Source organism: Achroia grisella, unplaced genomic scaffold (genome assembly GCF_030625045.1).
Source record: "Achroia grisella isolate CSIRO2021 unplaced genomic scaffold, CSIRO_AGI_Agris_v1 utg511, whole genome shotgun sequence".
In the NCBI taxonomy this organism is placed as follows: domain Eukaryota; kingdom Metazoa; phylum Arthropoda; class Insecta; order Lepidoptera; family Pyralidae; genus Achroia; species Achroia grisella.
This window is the reverse complement of record NW_026712905.1, coordinates 2,992,028-3,012,982: the sequence shown is the minus strand read 5'-3', so window position 1 is coordinate 3,012,982 and position 20,955 is coordinate 2,992,028. Positions and strand designations below refer to the sequence as shown.

Sequence of the window (20,955 nt, the reverse complement as noted above, 5' to 3'; positions counted from 1 at the left end):
TACTAGACTAAAGAAATACTCAAAATACCTTTATTTGTAAATACATACACAATATAGGTACAAATGAAACACCCAGACCGATACAAACAATAATAAACTTAATATTTAGACCGTGCGGGGAATCGAATCCGCGACCATCGGAAGTAAAGCAGCATGCTCAACCACTAGAGGCTCCGAGGTCGTTAATAGGGAATATTGTGCCCATTATATGAATATACAATGTCAGGTCGCCTCTAGAAACCATCGTGAATTCTGATTTAATCTCCACTATGTATCTGATTAACTGATCTCATTACATGCTCATCTTATCAGCCTCAAAAGTCCGCATATGTAACTATTCCATTTTTATACTTTCAAATAAACAGTGATTTTAAACTACGTAATAAGCTACATTGATTTCCAAAGTGGGTAACCCTAGCCCTAAGAATTTGCTGACAAAGGCAACAAGAATTTCACAGAGCTCGTTTTTCTATACAGCAAAGTCTTGTTATTCATATTCAAGTCTTGGATAAAATGAAAACATGGCAACAAATTTGTATACGAAATGACAACATAAGTGACAGAAATGTTTTGTTCACATGACACGTTATAATATTAAGTAAATTATGTTTCCCATGTCTATCTATATTCCAAATAGAGGGTTAGCTGTGGAGACATATCAAACTACCGATAGACAGATTGACATTGATCAACAGACGGAATGGTATTTGCATATATGTTGTAATAGGTTCTGTTTACGTATTTTTAGCCGACTTATAATATGAGGTGTCTAATTTTTACTGTCCCTTTTTGTATGTTATATACTCGTACATCATCAAGAATTGTGAATAGGTTCTCTTCTGTTGTTTCAATTCAACTTTTTATCATAACTAAAATGATGTTATTTATTACTGTATAGTTGATTTATTATTACAATCAACTTATAAAGAATGAAAGATTCTAAACTTACGATATTTTTATGCACATAAAAATATTGTTTGAGATTTAAATTCATTATTTTTACAGTATATATTGTTTATCCGGCTCGAAGGACTACTTGATGATTACTTTGGCAGCTTACGGGATGTGAAATATAGAATTTGCTTACTACCTTAAATTTAATTGGTAAACATTATTACAAAGTTAGTACAAATATTTTAATGAGTGAACAAAAGTACGTTGCCTCAATCGATTTTAATTTTGAAAGTCGTAGGTTATATAGACAATTCAAAATGGAAATGTGTGCGCTCTAATCACAACGCTTCTTCACTGTTGCGTTTTGTTGCTGCTTGTTGTACGCGATTTAAATGATGGCTGAACTTTAAACTTGGCTACCAATGTATGGTAACCTAGTTTAAAGTTAATAATATATGAATACATGCGAGATATTAATAATAATAAATATTATTTTCATGTACTAATTCATTTTTATTTATTCTTTAATGCACAAAAAAAACTTGTACAAAGGCGAGCTTAATGCCATATGGCATTCTCCACCAGCTAACCTTTAGGTATACAGAAAGCGTTGTGGGGCAGTTATGTCAAAAACAAACACAAAGTTACTAATAAATATTATATAATACATATGAAATGCAAATAAATATATACAAATAATAATATATATAGTTCATTGTACATTTATTATTAAATATATATTTATATACTATTGTATTAATACTATTGTATATTTATATACGTCTACACCATATGTAATCAATAATAACAAAATTCAGTCTGACACATTTACCACATTCCTATTTTTTATTTACTTTATCTTACTAATATTATAAACGTTAAAATTTGTGACAATATTTGTACGATTGTTACTTTATTCCTTTTACTTCTATTAAGTTATGAATTTTAATAATATCTGTGTACGAAATTTTATACAAATTCTTCCTCTATTTCAATGATAATAGAGTCCATCCAAACTTATAATATTTATATATCTTTCCAACTAAAATATTATTCTTTAGTAGCTTTTTATTAATATAGATAGAATGTTTCCAATACTCTGGAACGGAGCAAATATACAAAGTATTTTATGCCTCCCTCATAAAACAATATACCAGACAAATTCACCGCTAAAACTTGTATTTTTATAATTGCTGCAACAATGTTTATTATTGGATTTTAACTAAGTAAGGTAGTGGAATCTAGGAGCGAAACGTAAATAAGCGTAATTGTTTTAAACTGAAAGCACGTACAGTGTAAATCACTGAAGTACATTAAGACTCCGCCGCAAACTTAATTCACCTGTGTATGTCAGATGCTTTTGCAACAAAGCTTTATAGCATTATTTCCTTACACTTTTTGCTGAATAAAAAAAATAAAGGGGTCCCAATTGTAGCGACTAATAATAGTAATTCTCAACATGGTTTTATGCAAATAACAGTTTGTGTAATGATTAACTTGCAAGTTATTTCAGTAAGTGTTGTATATGTTTACATAGTATAAAATAAAGTCGCTTCCGCTGTCTCTTTGCTTAGATCTTTTAAACTACGAAATGGATTTGCAATTTTAGCAATAGATAGAGTAATTCAAGCTATATATGTTATACATATACACCCGAAGCCGGTACTGTAAGATACTATTTTATACATATATTAGAAAAATTTTATACAAACTAATAATTCTACTTACGATTTGTAATTTAAATAAAAGTTGTAAAACCAAACAGAATAGTTCTACTACATCTTTAATGAGCTAAAAAATACAACCATTATCACGATACTACCCCAATATTACATAAACAACCACAAATAGCAAATATAAGCGCTGTTTTATAAAATATAAGGTTACCTACAAATACCTAAATCAAGTACAACAACTTTTTCATTACCTCCGTTTATATTTATTATATAATATTGGGCGTAAAACTTTAGTGAAACGATGAGTTGCTTTATTTATAATCGTATCGAACATTGTATACAAACTTAAGATTCAATGTAATGTATTATTACCTTATAACAGTATGTAGGTAGAAATGAAAGTACATAATGAAATCGAATTTAATAACAAAAACAGTTTCCTCATAATTTACGTTAATTAGGTAAATTGCATTGTGGCACGCAATTTTTTTTATACAAACTGACAATATCTATATATAGAGTGTTGGTACTCTACATTATAACGTTTTTTTTTATTGCACGTGGAAAAAGAATTAATTAACTGTTACCCGCAACTTCGTTTACTCTTTTAGATATATGGCCTGTGTTCATCCTCATGATAAAATTTATCTTTACGTCAAATTTCATTAATAATAATAACTAATATTATAAATGAGTGTGTGAATAGATGTCTATTCACACACTCATTTATAAGATTAGTATAAATTGAATGATCCTATGCACCTACTCGTATATATGTATTTTATCAAATTATGTGTTATTTTGCAGAACTCCATTACATTACTTAACAGATTTGTATTATTTTGTTTAATTCAGCTACTATCAGCATGTGTGAGACCACAAATATTCAGTGCGAAAACCTGACCACTGCTCCTGGAAGCGTTACGACCTCCCCGATCAAGCACCGACCGTTATCGGATATACACCCATTGTTACGGATGGAAGGATGGACTGTATTAAAGGCTGGTTAAAAATGAGACACGTTCTTAGGTGAGGTAAAATAGCTGTAATCAGCTCGCTAGCAAAAATATAAAGACAATATGGCATAAGAAAACAAATAGTATATATAAACAGAACGTCAAAATATAAAATTCAAATATATATAAAAAACATAAAAACTATCAAAAAGGTTGCCATCGGCAACATCCTCCCCAATTTAGCTGATGGGCAACCGCACCAGCTTCTTGGGAGCTCAACGCAGTGTTCCGTCAGTGGTTTGACATCGATGAGACTTGCCAGGGTGGACCGCCATCGTTGCCAGTGTGGACCGCCGAAACTCTGCCTTTAAGTCAGCTACCTCGAGGAAGGTTGCTCTCTAAAATTAGGACCGACCGGCGTCGACGACGCGTAGGAGACTGGGCATTTCTATCAGTCCTTGACTTTGGTATTAATTTTAATGTTCTTAAAACCAGCGTACACAAGGGAACATCAGAGACATGGGTCAAGGGACGTGAATTGGCTAAGACTTCTGCATCTACAATAATAATACTTGTCAGCATCCCTTCAAAAACTCGTAGCGTAAATGCAATGATGACTTCATGGTGCACTTAACATTTCTGACAAGGCGTTTTCAAGTGCCGCTCATAAACGGTGTTACAGAAGGAATAATGCATAAAAGGTGTTGCAATTGCCTGCTGCATATAAATACTGTATAGCTTACTCAATGTCTCAGGAACTCTCACAGTACTCAAGGCTGTGCAGTTATCCCAGATAATTTTGTAGTAGTGTCCCTCTCCTCGCAACGACTCAATATTGCAACATCTATTTTAATACCTCGAGGTGTTGGCAGGCCACAGTAGCTTTTTGCTGCTAGATCTTCGGTGCATGAAGATACCTGGCTCTAGCATCTCTTCAGTTGTTGAAGAAGGTAAATGTGTGAGGCTTCTTGAAGCTGCCGACCTCGTAGTTTGGTTACGGCTGCCCATCAGTTGTGCCGAATTTAATAAAATAGAAACCGCTCGCGTGTCTGCGGAAGAGGTAGACATTTTAGTACCTATTCCTGTCGGGTCTAATTTAAAATTATTTTTATTTAATTTGTCTATTTCTAAAGTGTCAGAAGTTGTTACATAATAATTTACATTAACTTCTGAATCCGTCCCTGGTACATTATTTGACGAATGTGAAAGACCAAAAATGACCCAACCCAATTTAGTTAAGTATGCCACGGGTTCAGAGGGACCATTCTCTCGAACTTGTGAAGGAAGGGATAAAAACCAATTATCAATACCTATAATAAGAGTTGGTTGCACATTTTCATAAGAAATAATATTTTTCAAATCTGACAAATGAGAAAACCTTTCTAAGTCAGTCGCACGTAACGTCTGTCGTGAGACACCCAATCTGGCAATGGAACGCACTCTATGTAGTTTAAAAGGATCACCACCAGAATTGCGCCCTTTAATACATATGTCGACAAACTCTACTTCAGACAGTTTTGAGAGCCCCCCAATGCATTCCACCTTGAGGCTAGCCTTCGGTCCAGATGCCCCTATAGCGCGAGAAATCTTAGAATCAATAAAGGTAGAAGTCGATCCATCGTCCAAAAGAGCAAATGTGTCGACACTACCCTTAGGGCCACTTACTGCAACCGCCACAACTTTTAACAATGGCCGTAAAGTCTTATATTCATTGACAGTCTGACCAATGAACGTATGAGCAACTGTCTCGTTAACGTTTTTATCGGTTGTCATTATCGGAGGACAAACTGCGGAATTCATGGAAATGTGCGCTCGTGGTTGGTCCTCCTGAGATATATCCTCTATAGTAACATAATTGTTACTGCCAGAGGACCCCGACACACCCGACAAAAAATGTAAAAGTTTATGATGCTTATATTTACACCCAGAAATATTGCATAAATCCCCTCTAGTACAATATTTATATCTGTGTAAACCTTTCTTAAGGCATCTGTTACAAACTTTTTCATTTTTACACCACTCAAACCTCTTTTGAGGTGTGAGAGAAAGAAATTTTTTACACATATCTATTACATGACACTGCTGACAATAAAGACATGTTAATGTCTTGTCATGCGTATTATCAACATTGTCACTCAAAGAAAATGTACTAGAATGTGATGAATTTTTCATTTTAGAATTTATTTTAGAATAATTATCGAAAGAACTACTAGGATGATTATTAATTATGCCAAATTGTAATTGAATATTTACCTCCCTAGTCAAAAAATCCGCTAAAAGTTCAAGTTTTGTTGGTGAACCTACAGACGTGTTGGAGGTGAAATTTTTGTTGGAAATAATAAAATCTATCCACCGTGATCTCATTAGTGGGGTCAATTTGGATAATACAGAGTTAAAAAGTTCAGGAGATTCTAAATAAGCTTTGTTTTTCAGTAATTTTATAATTTCGACACTGTTACGAACGCGACAAGCAAGAATATGTAAATCTCTCGATTCTGTGCCTAGCCTAGGAAGGGCCCGCAGTGTATTCACTTCATGTAGTACAATGTACTCTGGTCGAGCGAACCGCATTTCTAGCTGTGCCATGACTGGCGCAGGGTCGTGTGCTGTTACCAACAATACAGCAACGGCTTCTCGTGCACACTACCACGTAACGCCATGCCAATACGTGCTAAGTTTTCAGCAGGCGTGTACGAAGAGGCTGACTCTTCGAAAACTCTTTTGAAAATAAACCAATCTAAATGTTTACCATCATAGGGAGGTAGCCGATTATCCCTGTGTTTTGAAGGACGGTTAACATTCGTTAAAGCTGTTATTGCATTTGCTAATAAATGAATATCTGACTTACCTGTGTGTGTATTATTTTTACAACAAATATTACTTTCCGGGTGCTGATTTGTAGTTACTATTCCCTGAGGACACTGGTAACTACACTGTGCCGATGATTCAGCCAGCACCGCATTAATAGGACCTGAAGATTGAAGATATGTAGATTGGGGCTCTGAAAAAGTCAAATGTCTGTTAGTGAATTTATTAGAAACAGAGACACGATCCACAAGGGCAGACGTACCGAGACGCGAATAAGCGACCTCCGAAACAGGGGTACGACTGCGGGGACTCGTTGTAGAAGGTAGGAAATCCACAAGAGCCGAACTACCGGTGGCTTGAATACCAACAGGGGCAGTACGACTGGGAATGACCACCTCCCTAGGCTCCGTTGCAACATCCACACATTTGTTGAGCCAACCCTGGACATATTTAATAGACGAACGTACGCTACGTCGACTGTTACGTTCATCTTCAGCTTCAATCTCAGCTAGTTGAGCGGATAGCTCCAATTCGAGTACCTCACGTTCTCTTTGTTGTAATTGTCGTTCTCTCTCCGCTTCTTTTTGTTGGCGCTCCGCTTCTCTCGCAGCTGCGGCTCGTTCCAAATCCAAGAGCTTTTTCGCATGCTCGACTTGAGCGGCTACGGAACGGGCTCTGACAGTGGAAGATGAAGTTGTGGAACCTGAAATAAAAGAGCGTGCTGCGCCCGTTGTTTCGAGCGGCGCGCTAGGTTCCTCACCAACTATATCCGCGGAGGATTCCGCTCTTGACTGACTACTCTCACCCTTCGTTTGGGAACGTGTCTTCATGTCGGAGAAAAATTTAGAATTTTTAAATATATTATAATACTAAAGACGGCGAAAGAAAGGACCACAATGTTACGGATGGAAGGATGGACTGTATTAAGGCTGGTTAAAAATGAGACACGTTCTTAGGTGAGGTAAAATAGCTGTAATCAGCTCGCTAGCAAAAATATAAAGACAATATGGCATAAGAAAACAAATAGTATATAAAAACAGAACGTCAAAATATAAAATTCAAATATATATAAAAAACATAAAAACTATCAAAAAGGTTGCCATCGGCAACACCCATATTGCACGTGTTTCGCCTCTAAACGTGGCATCATCGGGCAATGAATAGAGTTTGGATATAACTTGGAAGCATAATGTAAACAGTTCGGCGACAAGACTACGACTTATAGAGTCTTAAAAAGAAACATCTAGAAGTTTTAGAAAATAGACACAGCTTTTTAAAGATGATTATTGAGATAAGTTTAGAAAACGTGAATTGAACATTACGGATACTAAATGATTCTGAGGTTATATAAACACCTGTCAATCATCATGAAGATTATTTACAGAGTAATACAAATGATTTCAGTCTTATTTCAATATCTGCGATGGTAAAGTAGCCAGAGCTTGTGTCGCAATCCCATAGACGCTCGTATCGCTAGACATATTTAATTCTTCACTGTAAAATTAAATTGTCAATTTGTGAAATGCATTTTATTTGCAATATTTTTCTTTACGAAATTCTTCTAAAACAATTTGTTATATATTTGTTTGTTATCGATAAACTTAAAACATACTGACCGAATTAAGATAAATTAATATAAAAAAATTCTGTCACCTATAAATAGCTTCATTATTAACAGATACCGTCATAGGCTTTATTCCATACGAGCATATGCAAGTTCTAGAGTAACTTATAAAATTTATGTTTCATAGTAAATTTTCAGTACAAAATTTATATTTTGTGTAATAATTCGAACGGTATGATAGTGTCTATATCTTTATTCCTATTACTAGATATATTGTCACAAATTACTATTGAACGAGGACGCGACCATAGTGGGGATGCCAGCCTAACACCTATTGTTCTCGCGTCTCCGAATCGGCGCTTGCTACGCACGTCCTTGGTGAGCCGAGTTAGTTCGACATCCGTCGCCCGGTGTGAAGGACACCCCACCGCTACTACTTTTGCGTTCTTGCTACTCGTCCACAATTATGTTTTATTGTTTTTTTGTTAATATATATACGAGTGATAAACTGTGTTCATAAAATACATTAATAGAATGAACTATAGTTTAATTTTATTATATACTCTTACAGTTCAGAAGTGCGATGGACAATTTAACTGCGTAGTTAACCGATGAACGCTTGTTATTGTGTTTCCGGGATGGACAATTTAACTGCGTAGTTAGCCTATGAACGCTGGTTATTGTGTTTGTTTACGACGTAACTGTGATATTTATAGTACTAATATTGTGACTATGGGGTCGAAGTCAAAAAAAGACAAATCAAGTGCAAGACGGGAAAAGCGTTTACGTCGTCGGTTGCTTGCCGAAATAGAAAACCGTCGGTTGGCACAACGGTTACATAATTTGGAAAATGAAATTTACAAAGCTCGGCATGTTCCAATTGACGGAGGGTTGCAGTCGACCTCTCAATCCGAGGAACGTGATGATGGCGTCAGAACACCGCCTCTTCCTACTCCTGTGGCGGTGACCGCTATTAGCGGGCCTTCACCCACAGGCGTGAGCGCAACATTACAAGCCATGCCGTCTGTGATTGTTAGTGAGCGGGCCGCGCACTCACAGTCTACAGTGCAGACTCCTTCGTGCACAATTGGTTCGCTGCCTGTTGTAGTCGCACAGGACTCAACGACTATTACAGGCAGACCACAGCTGTCATCTCAAGAGGGATTTACGTATGATGAACATTGTAATAATAGTTCTTTCAATACTAATATTCGTTATGTAGGTCGGAGTGACCCAGTACCTGAATACGACCCTCAAACGTCGTTAATAACCATGGAGTTGTGGCTCCGTAAGGTAGAGGGCATTTCCAACATGTATGGTTGGGATGAGAAAACATTACTATTTAATTGCGCTTCAAAATTAAAAGGTTATGCTCGTAGTTGGTATAATCAATTACAACTGCAAGATATAAACCGCCCTTGGGCGGAATTTAAAAATAAATTGTTAACAGCATTTCCGTCCCATAAAAGTAAATTAAGTATGTTACGTGATTTAGTAAATACCATTAGGCGTCCCGATATGGATTATTTACCATTTTACTATGATAAACTGGCGCTAGGTAATGCATGTAACATACAACCATCGTTAATAACAGAGGCAATTATAGGTACGATAGGTAACGAGTTGGTAGAAATAGGAGCGATATCGGCGGGTTGTCGTGAACCAAATTCATTATTAAATTATTTGTCATCATTGAGAACCTCAGCTTTAGCCGTCCCAGTGTCTCACAAATATGAGAGTACGGACGTTAGGTATTCTAATAATGTTAAATGTCACACTTGCAAAAGGCGCGGTCATACTGCCAATCGTTGTACTTATAAAATGCGTGAAAAATTAGTAAGTAATTGTTCGTTTTGTAGTAAAAAGGGACATAATGAAAATAATTGTTTTTTAAAAATACGTAAATGTTCATATTGTAATAAAATGGGTCACATTAAGGAGGAATGCTTCAAACTTAAAAGTCGTAATACAAAAAACTCTATGCCTCCGCAAAAGGTACAATTGATTACTGATCGTGATGAAGGTTCAAAGTATTTTATGTCCATAATTATTAATGACATAAAAGTAAATGCTTTTATAGATTTTGGAAGTACATGCATTACGATTACGGAGTCGGTGGCTAATCAACTATTGCTGGACATTCAACCGTGTGCAGAAAATAATGTAATAAAAGGTTTCGGTGGATCAATTGTTACACCTCTTGGCGAGGTTTTGATTACTATAAAAGCTGATGAAGCCATGTGTAAAGATTTAAAGGCTTACATTGTGCCTAACATATCCCAAGATATAGGTGTAATAGTTGGTCAACCGTTTACAGAATATCACAACGTATACGTGATAAAAACTCCTAACTCGTTACAGATTTTTAATGCTAATCATTTGACAGTATTACCTCTCCTATGTGATGAAACACAAATTATTAAGTTACGTACATGTGACGTTATTTCGTTGCAGCCCGGAATTAATAAAATTGTACTGTCAGGTTCAGATTTTGAGGGATCCATAACTGTACCAAATTCCCTACATTTAAAGCCTAGATCTAAGATACATATACCCGCACATACTACTGAGGTAACTGAGGGTCACGCTATTGTTAATGTTATAAATATAACTAACGAAATGGTAACTATACCTGAAAATGTTTGTATGGCATGAGTTTCAGTTGATTTATGGCATCACACATATTAAGTAGGAGATGATTTAGATTCGTCTATTATGACAGATTTGAAAAATTTACTTAACGAATTTACAGATTGTTTTTCAGGAAGTAATGAGAAAATAGGGAAATGTTTAGTGAAAATGAAAATAGAACTAACTGAAAATAAACCTGTCTATTATAGGCCATACAGAATGTCCGCCGTAGATCGTGAGCTAGTTCGTACTATAGTTTCTGATTTGTTAGAAAAAGATATAATTGAAATAGCTAATTCACCTTATGCAAGTCCAATTATTTTAGTACCAAAAAAAACAGGAGAAAAAAGACTCGTCGTGGATTATCGCGCGTTAAATAAAATTACAAGAAAAGAACGTTACCCCCTACCGTTAATTCAAGATCAGTTAGATAGGCTGTCGGAACAACGTGTATTCTCTAGTCTTGACGTCTTATCGGCATATCATTGCATAGAACTCGAGGAAGAAAGTAAACATTTAACTGCTTTCATTACGCCGGATGGGCATTATCAATATAAGCGAATGAGTTTTGGACTAGTTAATGCACCTTCTGTATTCCAGCGCGCTATGGATGATGTGCTAGGGCCGCTGAAATTTGAGTGTGCTACTGCATATTTGGATGATATATTAGTGTACGGTAAAGATTACCAGCAATCCTTGAGCAGGTTGAGTCGTTTTGGAACGTATACGAGATGCAAACATGACCCTTAGATTAGATAAATGCTCATTTTTAGTACCTCGGGTAGAGTATTTAGGTCATGAAGTTTATGATGGTAAAGTAAGGCCAGTACAACATAAACTGAATGCTGTGCGAGATTTTCCAACACCTAAAAATATCCATCAGGTAAGGCAGTTTATGGGTCTAGCAAATTACTTTAGGAAATATGTCTGTAATTTTGCTACATTCGCACGCCCAATCACTATATTAACTAAGAAAGATCAGCCGTGGATATGGAGTGATCAACAGCAACATGCATTCGAAAAGATAAAATCTATCTTAATTAGTCGACCAGTATTGGCGTTGTTTAATCCAAAGTACGAAACCCAAGTTCATACCGATGCATCGAAAATAGGTCTAGGCGGAATATTATTACAAAAGCAGCCAGATGGCGTATGGAAACCAGTGGCATATACCAGTAGGCAAACTACTCCTGCAGAACAGCAATATCATAGTTTCGAACTCGAAACACTAGCTATAGTCATGAGCCTTAAAAAGTTTAAAGTCTATATCAGTGGTATAAAATTTGTCATAGTAACAGACTGCAATGCTGTACGTTGGACGTGGTCTAAAAGAGATCTAAATTCGCGTATCGCAAGATGGTGGCTTGAGGTTCAGGGATACGATTTCGAAGTAGAATATAGGCCTGGTAAATCCATGGCACACGTTGATGCATTGAGTCGAAATCCTGTGGATTCCGTTATGCGTTGTGTAGGAAAGGATTTAATTGAAACCATGCAACAAAATGATGATTCAATACGTTCGATAATTCATCAACTTAAAGATGAGATAGCTAAAAACAATTTAAAGGGATTAGCAAATTGTTACGTGATTGACAAAGGGATACTGTTTAAAAAAAACAAATGAAGAAAATAAAGTTGTGGTACCTAAACAATCACGTTGGTCTCTTATTCAATCGTTTCACGATAATAATGGACATGTTAATTTTAACAAAACGTATGAAGCTGTCAAAGGTAAATATTGGTTTCAAAACATGCGACGTTTTATTAAAAAATATGTTCAGGGTTGCATCTCATGCCAATATGCTAAGAAACCGACAGGACGACAAATTGGGCTACTTCACTCTATTGAAAAGCATGCCGTGCCTTTTCACACTATACATGTGGATCATTTGGGTCCATTTTGTAAAACATCATCTGGTAAAATGTATATTTTTGCGGTAATAGATGCGTTTACTAGATTTTTATGGATTGAAGCAGTAAAGGATACGAGTTGCGAAAATTCATTGAAGGTTCTGGACCAGTATACTAAAACATTTGGTTTACCTAGTAGAATTATTAGTGACAGAGGCAAGGCTTTTGACTGTCACTCGTTTAAAAAGTATTGCACTGAGCGACAAATAAAACATGTAATGACAGCTGTAGCTAGTCCAAGAGCCAATGGGCAAATCGAACGGTTTAATCGAACGATACTAGATGCTCTAGTTGCATACGTTAATGACGAACAAAATGATTGGGATCAATATTTACCGAAAGTTCAATTAGGATTGAATTCTAATATCAATAATACCACAAAGAAATCTGCTCTTGAATTATTATGTGGTTATCAACCGCGTATAGTCGGCGATTTGGTTCAACCTTCACGCGTAGCTGATCTTAGTGCTTTGCGAGAAGTAGCTGCTACGCGGTCCAGAACTGCTGCAGAAGCGTACAAGCGTAAATTTGACCAAAAACGACGTATAGAGCCTTCACTTCAAGTAGGACAACTAGTTCTTGCACAACGTAGGGTTATTAAAAAGGGATTGAGGAGCGGTAAACTAATGCCACGTTACGATGGTCCTTACGTAATTGTAAAATGTCTTCCACATGACCGATACCTAATTAAAAGCACATCTACCGTTGGTCGTACTTATGAAAACGTGATGGCTAGGGATAAATTGAAATTATATCATACTGCTGATAATAATTGTACGGACTCAGATTAAAGTCCGAATCTTTACCAGATCTATCTAATGCTATTTATTATTAATTTTATATTCGAACTTTGTACTGTGAATTTCAATTGTTCACATTAAAAACAGAATCATTTGTTGACTAATAATTACAACCGTTTATGTCCATAGAAAGAATTCTTTTTGTGATTAATAACAAAATGTGTCAAATTGTGTAATTAAAAAGTGTTATTAAAAAAAAAATAATAATGTCAATTTACTGGTGATTTATTTGGGAGCTATATGGCACCCTATTAAAGTATTAACGGTTTCGTAGTCAAATCACCTTAAGAGGTGATGTATTCTTACATTTTGTTTAATTGTGGCCCATAATAAATGGTTTTACAGAACCTTCTGAGCTCATTATTGACCTTTGAAAGAGAAGGTGTTGATGGGGTTGAGAAACTCAAGCAGGCCTTTAGAGGTGGACCTTAGTTCATTAAAAAAAACCCTGTAGGAGGTACTACCAACTTTAAAAGGTTGGGTGTTGGCTGTTTTATGATGAAAATAGATTACTTTAAGAGGTAATGTGTTGTTTGTAAAACAGTACCTTACGACCTTAAGAGGCAGTGTTAATTGTAAAATAGTACCTCATGACCTTAAGAGGTGTTGTAAACTATGAGAGTTATCTTTTATTTTCCTGACTAATTATTTATTAGATATGATTTTGAGATAGATTGACTTTAAGAAGTCTGGAGGAGATCTTTAAGAGGGTCTCTGTATTTCTGTGTCTGCTTATACATCTTATAGATATAGGTGGACCTGTGCGGGACGCTCAGGATCATCAGGAAGGCCGACTGAACGAGGACTCGACCATAGTGGGGATGCCAGCCTAACACCTATTGTTCTCGCGTCTCCGAATCGGCGCTTGCTACGCACGTCCTTGGTGAGCCGAGTTAGTTCGACATCCGTCGCCCGGTGTGAAGGACACCCCACCGCTACTACTTTTGCGTTCTTGCTACTCGTCCACAATTATGTTTTATTGTTTTTTTGTTAATATATATACGAGTGATAAACTGTGTTCATAAAATACATTAATAGAATGAACTATAGTTTAATTTTATTATATACTCTTACACTATGTATATTATATTTACACTTATATGTACTTACTTTGACTTCTGTAGTCGAACTTTCCCCTTTAGTCGCCATTCTGTAAAGAAATAAAAAATATTATTAATAAATATTTTTAAATATATGGACTTTAACTGTGAGAAAAATGAATAAAACAACAATAAGGTTTACGACTTAGTACGCCTACGAGATACTAGTAATATTTTCTACACATGCAGAGACCAAATTATTACAGTACTGAGAAAATAATAGATACTAAAGTGTCAAAAAAGTTAAAACCTAAAGCCTTTATTATATATAACCTTACTGCTCGTATACACTTCCTCATTTAGGTGAAAAAAACTACCAGAAACTCAATTTGTATTTTATTATTATATACATATTTTTAAACCAATTTAACATTTTCCCATATTAGAACAATCGTACTAATAAAAGGAATAGTTAAAATACGATAAAATATACATTCGCACAAGTTTTTAAGATAAACTTCAAAAAAGAACATGGTTCTTAAATTTACTGTATTTTTACGATACCGTTTAGTTACTTAAGTTGAACCCATTTTGATGATTCTTTTTTATTTAAACTAACTAATAAGCTCTAACTAGCAGTTATTGAGTTCTTAATGCCTGTTTATATTACTACTTATCGATATATGCATATAAAGTGGACGCCTAAACGCTTAATTAAATTCGTTTTTGTATGTGTAATTACGTTAAATGTTAACAAATAAAATTGTTTTCTTTACCCGTCATTGTCTTTCATTTGACACAATATTAAACAGGTCAACAATGAACAACTGCCAATTCTCATTGCCAATTTTCAGCGAACTCCTCGACAAACAAACTCGTAAATACCATTTACTATAATTGTTATTAACATACACAACATTTAGGATATTATAGACTGTAGTATTCGTAGTGAATTATATACAGTACCTTAAGTATATATAAACATATCGTATACCAAATTTCGTGTTTTGTCTGTTAGCCCCGTTCCTTCTTCTAAATCACCCAAAGAATAGTTACTGCTCGCAGTTTTAGTATATATAATACGCAAAAAAGATTTAGAACATAGTAATGGAAAGACCACCTAAAATCATGTAAGGTATGTACGTATTTTAGGTAAATTCAATTAACAACTACATTACAATATCATTGCTATAACTTTAGTTACGGAGAATTTACCACCACCCGTAGAAGTTATTATAGCATTCGTTTCAATGAATGTTACATATCAATATTGGTTAAATTAAATGTAGTATTTATAAATACGGTCCCAAATTCGATTCCCATCGGGACAATTTAGGAAACAACTTAGTCGTAATAGTAGCCTATTATATATTTATTCGACGCGGAGTATTGCGGAAGCGAGATTGGTTATTTATCTGCTACAGATGTTAAGCCGTAATCTGTGCCCTGAATAGAACTGTAATTCCATTCGACTCTTTCAGCCTTAGACTGTTTTAATGGCATATCTTAATTTCGTGTATACTCATATCAAGAACTACTTAACCTATATAGATGAACTTTTATTTTTAATTATAAAAATAAATATATTCTTAAATAAATATACTAAATATTCCTGGACAATTAACACGACGCTATCTAGTCCCACGGTAAGCAAGGCTTGTGTTATAGGTACTAGACAGCTTATATAAAATACTTAAATATTTTATTTTTGTAGATACACACATAATATACACATAATATACAAAAACACCCAGACCGATACAAACAATCATACTTCCTCAAAACATCTTGAATACAAATGTTTGCACCGTGCGAGGAATCGAACCTACGACGATCGAAAATAAAGCCTTGTGCTAAACCACTAAACCACCGAGGCCGTCTATTTTTATACTAAATGATTTCATTTACGAATAATGTGATTCCTAAAACAATATAATAATGGGTTTAGGATGTTGTTTGGGCTCGGTTCTATAGCGTATCAGAGATGTTTGCAGCCGCGCGGATAGATGGTTTTGAAGCCATAATGCGAAATATTATAGAACTGTATCACTGATGTGTAGAATTCGAGGGAGCGCGAACAGCCTCCTAAACACCATATCCAATATGTCGGATTGTCCCCTCCAGAGACACTGGATATCACTGCACTGCTGCGGACCCAGTGCTTCTGGACGTGCAAATAGGCATAAATATATGATTTAATGAATAAGATTGTAATTTACTAACATAGTTTATAAATTGTTTACTAACATAATATATACAATAAGGATACATATCCGAAATAAATAAAAAAAAACTAACTTTACTTATCTCGCAATTAGTAGGTATACGAATAACATCGGACTTAACATCTTATCGCATAAATAATCAACACTAAATCCAGAAAAAAGATCGGTAAAGATGAGACAAAAAGTAAAAATGAGAGATTGGTACTGTTCTTTTTGTTTAGGCACAAAGAGAATTTTTAGGGCAAATTACATGTGTATACCTACTACCTACGTGTATATTTTAGAAAATAGGTATGGGTGAACTGAGTAATAGGAACAGAGTAATAGGGTACTACAGATTACTAAAAGATAATGCTTTTGATCAATTTCTTTTTATTATTATTTTAATTTCTACTAAATCTGACTTGCGAGCATGAGATATATCTGGACATTATATATTATGCAGACACATAGATACATTTTTCCATTAACAGAAATTCTATAACAGGATTATTATAGCTCTTTGACAACCAATGCCAGGCCGGTATCCGATATTCATTTATAATAGTTCCAAAAATATTCTTTTTCGTACCTATCTAGGCTATCAAATAGTTACCAATTAGTGAGAAAAATCTAAATATAACATCATGTTATGACTAGCTTCCATTCACAGCTCATATAGTCAGAATTAACAAGTACTTATACCAGATTTTTTCAAATTGCAAACATCACAGAATACACTGGCTCAAGACAACAAACACAAAAAACATTTTCCTGAGTTGGCCTGACCGAGAATCAAACAAAAATCATTTATATATAGTAAAGTGTTTCTACCACGCCACAGAAGTTAATCACTTCTCCTGCATCCACTCTCCTATCTGCCCACTATTATTTTTGTGTAGATAATATAGAAAGAGTATAATGAGACTTTGGCAATAAAGAATCACAAAACTAAGATTTCAGACACTTTAAAAATATAACGTTCCGATTATCTTTGTAAAATAAGATGCCTACAGAAAGCAATATGCATTAGTTTAGTATTCACAAGACCATCCATTCATAAAATTCAACCCAGTCATTTAAAATGCAATTTAATCTCTATCCATTTGAATATTCTGATGCAAATATATTTTTTTAAATAAATATATTCACGATTTGATGGAGAGCAAAAATAACAAGTGAGAAACAATAAGTTGATATTCCACAACGCTATGAAAAATTCAAAACAAATAATGTATTATGTTGGTCCGTGTTATATGATTTCGCATGATGTAATAGAATATCTTAAAAATACCTTTTACTACCTATAAAATGAACGTATTTCAAGACAAGTTAGTAAATTGTGTTTCGATTTCAGTGTGAGATTAGGCATTAAAATTATAATATAAGAGGCATAACTTCTTAGTTAACCGAAATGGCAACGCGTAGCAATATCACGCGTTTCACATGATAACATTATTATAGTACTATTCAGGAATACGCTTACAATCTGTACGAGACACTGTACGAGAAATTCGAATGCGTAGCATTCATTTGTTTTACGAATAAAAATATTAATACAGAGATGTGAAGATACCATCATGGCGTATTTATCAATCTCCATAATTATACACAGTTTTTGGTCCTTCGGCCCACCATCAAGTGAGCTGTAAGGTTGTTTACCATTGCAATTATATTAAAAAAATTACGCCTTTGACGTTTTTATAAATAAGAGCATTTATCTATACATATTAATCTGATTTAATAAACATTTTCTATGTATAAGTAAGTCATAGTACTTAGTTAAACGTAGCATTTCAAGCCAATATTTTATCTACCAAGTTGTATAGCATCAGGAATAGCTATTTCATTAACTTAATTCACATTACGTCAAAAGGCATTTACAGAAACCGCTAAGCTCCGGACTAGTAAACTTATGCCCTGCTTTCGACCGGAACTTAGTGCTTCAACTTCGCCTTGATTCATACTAACCTACTTCACTGAATTTAAATATTGGAAAATCATAGGAGTGCGCATAAATTTATAAGATTCTGAAGAAAGTATGTCATATATGAACGATAAAATTGAATTTCATCACTGGAAAGAATTTTTTATTTATTTCACATAATAATAAAAACGTTCGTCCTGACTAACTAACAATATGCAGTCAAAACTACTAATAATACTAACTTTAAAAAGCTGAAATAAACGTAGATGTATTTTATAACATAAATAATATCTATAGATAAGAAAACCTTTTTGGAAATTTTAATTCAATGATTCTCCGTATACAAGTCCCTGATATAATTATTCTGAAATGAAAATCAAATCACTACATTGCTTTAAATAAAATTGTGGGTAATGAAATATCTAACTCGAGACATGTCGCACAATGCCATCTAGTTCTCTACTATGTAAAGCTTAGACTATAACTAATAAAAATTCTGAAATACTGTTTTAGTAATTTTTGTAATAATAAAATAATATTCCTGTCTAAAAAATAACTAGGTACCAATACAACCACTACTGAACCTTATATAATTAGACACTCCTTATGTTTTGGCTAATATAATCACACAAAACATATAATTAACAATAAAATATTAAAACAACTTTCCTGTCATTAGGTATATAAATAAAAATATATTCGACGAGGTATCGATCCTAATACCTCATAAGTTAACTGATACTAAACTTGATACGAACGCGGCGTTGTGTAATGTTATTGATTGACCATAAACATGGAACATTGTCGGTACGTGCCGCAATCCGTTCCCGTCGCGATTTATAACACTATAACTTAGTTATAACTGCAAGTTATTGCGCGCAAAATTAACTCTAACGATCTAACGTTTTCATTATTTGCATTGAATCCCATTATTCAGAGACTACCTCGGTGGTCTGTCGGTTTAATACACTACATTATTTATCTTTAACTGCAAGTTCGATATCCACAAAACATAGATAGATCTATTAATTATATCTCATTATTTTGATCGTCTATAAATTATCTAGTACCCTCATTATAAACTATATAAGTTATTTCTACATAAAAAAAATATGGGGAAATTAGATTGAGATATATATCCACTGTCATTCTTAAAAAACGACTAAAATCTAATAAATAAATAATAGTACATGTAAAAAGTATTTATACCTCTTTTTATACTAACTCTTTAGACATCTAAATGATATACCTGTTTCTTTTAAGCTTGTATTAATCAGTATTGATTTCAATTGTCAAATTCATAATCCCTAATAAACTCTGAATAGATCCATAGATATTTCCATATAATTAATTTTATTACTTGATGAGTCCATGGGTATTATATTGTAATACTCACAGAGAGTGAGTAATGTTATAAATATACAAATAAATGATTTACAAAACTTACGGAACCCAGACGAAATATTAACCATAAAAAAATTGACCATCATTTCATTGGTACACTGACCTATAATTATCAGCCGTACAAACAGACGGTACAATATTAGCCTGACGGTCCATCAGTAAACACATCGCACGTCCATCATCATCTACGTAGGTGCCAAAAAAGTTAACAAGACGTTACTAATCACTCTCACTCTCGCTATTGAAGTAGAATATGGGCTAGTATTGATAAACAACAGTAACATCTTGTTAATAGATTCGAATGTATCAAAAAACCAATATAACTTTGTCCAAACCTAACTTCAACCCATGCAATATAGTCTGCGTATATTTCTATAATAAAGAGTTTTTAAAACCGATTTTATTTATATCAATTACTAATAAATATAAATGAAGTCTTTCCTGTTAATAATATTTTTTTTTATCAACCATGATGGCATAACCTATATGCCTGGGGGAAAGGCGATTGTTAGTAATGTGGACTGATGATCTTATTGCTAGCAATGTACCATCTCTAGTTGTCCTGCACTCGGTTCCCCCTGGAAACCGTCTTGATAATTTTTTGGTAAATTTGCCACGATGGGCTAACTGACCTGACCTCATGCTCACCTTATCATCCTCCACTCCCCGCCAGCGTAAACCCATAAAAACCTAGTAACCTACAGATATTAAATTTAAATGAATTTAAAAAATGGGGTACGTGTTGCAGTGTATCTATATAATTGTGTTTTTAAATAGAACTTATACAGCAGCTTCGTAAGCTGTATTTTCATTAAAGGGATATGAAGTGCAAATACAGATTATAAGCTATGATATCTTAGACCTCCAGAATGGCAAAGCACGAGTGGCATCACGGACATCGTGATGTGTGCTATTCACGTATAGATGCAATATTTACCAATTACCTTCAGACGCGCTGTCCAATAATCCAATATTATAAAAAATATCAGGATCTTATTTTTTTTACTTTATTGTACATGAAACACAACACAATATACAATAAAAAATAAGTATGATAAAAGACAACTTTCTCCTAATTTTAATGAAAATAACAAAAATTTATAACGTTAATAATACATGTCTTAATGAAATATGAAGGAC

General features: G+C 34.2%; 1 protein-coding gene across 1 annotated transcript in view; it reads right to left on the bottom strand.

Moving 5' to 3' along the window:
• The window catches only part of LOC131846619 (FK506-binding protein 5-like), a 54,840-nt gene that overhangs the window by 11,350 nt on the left and 22,535 nt on the right, over positions 1 to 20,955 (bottom strand). Inside the window, exon 2 of the mRNA XM_059195967.1 lies at positions 14,351 to 14,390. Within this exon, the coding sequence (XP_059051950.1) occupies positions 14,351 to 14,389 (39 nt within the window). The 5' untranslated portion in view covers position 14,390. The remainder of the gene's footprint in view (positions 1 to 14,350; positions 14,391 to 20,955) is intronic.